Genomic DNA, 4,716 nt, shown 5'->3' with positions numbered 1-4,716 from the left:
GTTTACACATACACCTGGCACGATGCCTGGGATTGCATGCTGTTGAGCATTATGATGATGTACGAACTATTTTTGTATATTATAATTATAACTGTACTTGTTGCTTCTCATCGAACTTTCCTTAAAATGTGCAATTTACCCTCATCAACAGACCCCCTCTTCCTCTGGCTGTAGATATGAGGCCTCTTGAGGCCTTTACACCCACAGATGTGCAAGACGGTGGGTGGAACACAATAGGGTAGAAACTTCCCACCTTTTCAAACAAGGCCTATCTCCTTGGTGTTTTTACAACTTGGAGGCACTCGAAGCACCGTGGGTTGCGCAGATGAGAATGACAGACAAACACACTGACGAGTGTCGAATACTCAAGACAAGGAGATTTAAATCAGGGTAGATGCACGGGTGTGACGGCAAATGGTCCAATGGACGAGAAGCAGACAAGATGCACAAGAGTCGTCGCTGAACTAATTTATTATCATAAATATCCTTTTGCTCTGCTTCGCAGGATGGTGTGCCAATGAAAAATTATTACATTATATTCAGATATGTCTTTATAGGCCATTAGCGCAAAAACCCGGGGCAAACCCCCACACATCAGACTCAGAGCCAGCAAGATGGCAGTTTGGTCCATCACAAATACTATCGATGGTCCTTCCATCGAACCCGTAGATCCCGACCCCACGCACATGCACAAACATTGCGTGAAACTACAAAGATGTAATTATTGTAAACAACACAAAGCTCACAGTGTGTGCGTCTCCATGGAGCGTAAGCTTAAGGAGCATTCGTTCCTCACTCTCCCCACCGCCAATCACCTTTGCTTTCCCAGTGCAAGAGTTGAGCTGAAACTAAACCCCTCCCTCTGATCGATTAAACCCCTGCAGGAAGGCCTTTGAGATGGTCACCCATGGACCACACTAGCTGATGCGCTTCAGACGGATAAGCTTGTTGAATGCCTGCTTGAAGTCGTCATTGAAGCAGGTGTAGATGACGGGGTTGATGAGCGAGTTCAGGTAACCCAGCCAGGTGAAGAAATCGAAGATGACGGGGTCCAGTGAACAGGCTGCCGCGCAGATGGGCAGCACAAGGGAGGCAATGAAGAAAGGCAACCAACACATAATGAAGGCCCCGAGAATGATCCCCAGCGTGGTGGTCGCTCTACGCTCCCGAGCCGCAGCGATCCTCCTCCTCTCAGACATGGCATCTGAAAGGCTGACACTCACGCTATCCCAGTGGCCATTGCGCTTAGATCCCACCAGACTGCGGCTGCGCCCGGCCGTCCTGCGTCCTCCACTCTTTGACTCCGGCGAGCCTTGGGCACAGCTTGCACGGTTCAATAACGAGTCCGCTTTGCCTGCTGGGCTCGGGGTTCCTGCGGTATTTGGACCAGCATGTGTACAGGACCTCCTCACACGACCTAGGGTGGCTATGAGGGCACGGCATGGGCTCGGTGAACCGCAAGAGCTTTCCCCACTCTCACCGCATGGGGTCATTCCATCTCCACCTGGCGAGCCAGGCTGCAATTGTCCTTGTCCCTCTGGCAGGTCAGGATGATGCGCGGGAGAGTTTGCTTGTCCTGGGTTGTCTACTCCTCGAGATTGGACTGAAGACAATGAGGCTGTGGGCGAAGACCCGAGGAGACGAGCGGACGTAAGACGTTTACCACCACCGCCTGTGTGAGGCTTCTTGAAGATTCGTGATCGTGCCGCATGGTAGATCTTTCCATACAGAAGAACCAGTACCAATGTGGGGATGTAGAATGCCCCACATGTGGAGTACACTGTGTAAATAATTTTGTCAGTGTTTACAGTGCACGATTCTTTTGGATTCTCAGACTTTTCACGGCGCCAGAAGAGTGGTGGAAGTGATATTGAGATGGACATGATCCACACACTGGTGATCATGAGGGCCACCCGCTGCCAAGTGCGCCTCATCGCATAATTAAGCGCATCTGAGATGGCCCAATAGCGGTCGAGTGCGATGACACACAGGTGCATGATGGACGCAGTGCAGCACGTGACATCTGAGGAGAGCCAGAGGTCACACACGATAGGCCCAAAAGTCCAGACTCTTCTGACAGTGTACACAATACTAAGGGGCATGACCAGTATCGACACTAGCAAGTCGGTGAAAGCCAATGAGCCAATGAGATAGTTTGCAGGTGTGTGAAGCTTCCGACACAGCCAGATGGTTGCAATGACGAACGCATTGGCGAGGAGTGTGGAGAGGGTGATCAGTCCCAGTGTGACCGACACACCAACTTGGAGGGCTAGTGTGCCCGGGTCACGTCCGTCAGCTGCAACCGAGCAGTCTGACTCAGAAGTAAGTCCTGAATGACTAATAGCAGAGCAATTTGATGGGTCAGCCATAGTGTGAAGGAGCAAGGGATCTTCAGCTGCTTGAAGACCTCACGGAAATGCCACGAAGTTTGCCTGTGGACCGAGTGATGTACAAAACACATATCAATCAAAATGGGCCATTAACTGGACTCTATAATCTTGGAAAATTGCACCCAGTACAGACAAGCCAATTAATGTCCAAGTATACATATTGCAAAAGGCCGTAGACAACTTTTCCCCAGACAGTGCATAAGGTTGCAGACGTGTCTTTCTCACACAGTATCCATATGGCTAGATGAGTCTTTCTCCTATAGTGTGTGTAAGAATGGACAAGTCTTTCCAAGTCTCCACCCCAAAGGGTGAAAAAGGGGGGACGAGTTTTTCAACTCGAGTATGTGTAAGGGTGGATTAATTTTTCCTCGAGATTATGCATAAGGACAGACATGTCTCTATCCCAAAGTGTGCAAAAGGACGAGTCGTTCATCTTCACTCTGCATCAGGGTAGAGGTGTCTTTCCCCGAAGAGGGTGTATAAGTGTGGATGAGTCTTTACTCCAGAGGCTGAATGAGTCTTTTCCCCAGAAGGTGAATAAGAGTGGATGAGTCTTTACCCAAAAGGCTAAATAATGGTGGACGAGTTTTTACCCCAGAGGCTGAATAACGGTGGATGAGTTTTTCCCGTGGAAGATGCATAAGGGTGGACGAGTATCTAACCCAAAAGGTGAAAAGGAGGGACAAGTCTCTTCCCCAGAGAGTGAAAAAGGAAGGACGAGTCTCTTCCCCAGAGGACGAATAAGGAAAGACGAGTCTCTACCCTAGAAGGTGAAAAAGGAAGGACAAGTCTCCATCCCAGAGGGTAAAAAAAGGGTGGATGAGTATCTCCCCCAGGGTGTGAAAAAGAGTGGACGAGTCTCCACCCAAGAAGGTGAAAAAGGGTGGACAAGTCTCCACCCAAGAGGGTGAAAAATGGTGGACATATCCACCCGAGAGGGTGAAAAAGGGTAGAGGAGTCTCTACCCCAGGGTGTGGAAAAAGGGTGGAGGAGTCTCTACCCCAGTGTGTGAAAAAGGGTGGATGAGTCTCCACCCCAGAGGGTGAAAAAGGGTGGATGAGTCTCCACCCCAGAGGGTGAAAAAGGGTGGATGTCTCCACCTCAGAGGGTGAAAAAGGGTGGATGAGTCTCCTCCCCAGAGGGTGAAAAAGGGTGGATGAGTCTTCTCCCCAGAGGGTGAAAAAGGGTGGATGAGTCTCTACACAAGAGGGTGAAAAAGGGTGGACGAGTCTCTACTCTTGAAAGTGAAAAAGGAATGACTAGTCTCCGCCACAGACAGTGAATAGCGTTGAGAATCAAAACACGCACGGATGGACCGTGTACATGGCCAAGCAAGTCTCGATGGTTCACTGTAATCCGGTCATGTACCCAATGGGCAATGGTCACACTAATTAATTGCCTGTTTATGCACACCGCTGAGACTGTGTCCTGCTGGAGGACTTCGTTCAATCTCCACCAAAGTTTTATTTTCTTATAAGGACATTGTTACCATTTGTGGATAACTTGGGGGTAGGGGGTCAGTCTCAAGAACAAGGCACGTTTGTATTGAAGTGCTTCCTTATCTATGAAATTATTAGGAAAAACGGTTTTTTTTTGTTGTTGATCATCATCCAGCCTGAGACTATGACATACCGACGACCTGGACTCACCGTGATGTTGGTGTCCGAGCGAGAGGATACACAGGGTGCTGGTGAAGTGGCGATGCTGAGAGTGCAGGGCGTGCTGTGCGAATTATCCCTGCCACACATCCCTGATCAGCTCGATCCCGTCCTTCTCACGGCCCCGTTTTATTGTTCCCTTCTGAGCCGAGACTGCGACGCGCCTCTCCCACCCTCGCGTTCCGCTTTTTATCCAAAGCGCTCCTGGGATGGCCGTTCCCTGCCCTGCGGGCAATTATATTCCTCAAGGGCACCTTCTCCACAAACCTTACCCCTTCCCATGGCACCCTGAACTGCCACAGCGCTGACTCCGGGTGTTTATGTGCATTTCCCCAACACTGTCGAACCCCTACCCCACCCCACCCCAGAACACACACACGCACACACACACACATGGAACATTTTATTTTAATTTTGCAACCCAGACTCTTTTCCCCTCCCATTCCCCCTCCTCCGTGCCTCATATTGACGAATCGTTAAATTTCAGATCGTCTTTTCACCTCCCTATGGACTCCAACAAACCAAGCACTCATCATAGCAAGACTGGTGGACGAGTCTTTCCTCTAGAGTGTGAAAAAGCTCCCAGAACTCACATTTTAACTCCCAACAGTCTGCACTCTATGCCCCGCACCTCGATCACTCTCAGCACGTCATCTTCCAGCATACAC

At 49.9% G+C, this 4,716-nt stretch overlaps 1 protein-coding gene across 2 annotated transcripts; it reads right to left on the bottom strand.

Annotated features, from left to right (window-relative positions):
• Positions 1-396: 396 nt before the first annotated feature.
• LOC147011316 (5-hydroxytryptamine receptor 1D-like) lies at positions 397-4,359 on the bottom strand. Of its 2 annotated transcripts, XM_085857165.1 has the most exons (2): positions 4,040-4,359; positions 399-2,432 (listed from the first exon to the last, which is right to left on the bottom strand). In XM_085857165.1, the coding sequence occupies exon 2, from the start codon at positions 2,367-2,369 to the stop codon at positions 918-920; it is 1,452 nt and encodes a 483-aa protein (XP_085713291.1). In that variant the 5' UTR covers positions 2,370-2,432; positions 4,040-4,359; the 3' UTR covers positions 399-917. The 2 variants fall into 2 exon arrangements, with proteins under 2 accessions (XP_085713292.1, XP_085713291.1); XM_085857166.1 differs by lacking the exon at positions 4,040-4,359 and having other exon boundaries at positions 397-2,406.
• Between the last annotated feature and the right edge of the window lie 357 nt (positions 4,360-4,716).

This window comes from Eptatretus burgeri, chromosome 15 (assembly GCF_056783735.1).
Source record: "Eptatretus burgeri isolate ZD-2024b chromosome 15, Ebu_testis_v1, whole genome shotgun sequence".
NCBI lineage: Eukaryota > Metazoa > Chordata > Myxini > Myxiniformes > Myxinidae > Eptatretus > Eptatretus burgeri.
The sequence above is the reverse complement of the archived record's forward strand: the minus strand, read 5'-3'. Positions and strand labels throughout refer to the sequence as shown.

Excerpts from the sequence above, each read along its gene's own strand:
- LOC147011316 (XM_085857165.1), bottom strand. The coding sequence starts at position 2,369 with ATGGCTGACCCATCAAATTGCTCTGCTATTAGTCATTCAGGACTTACT.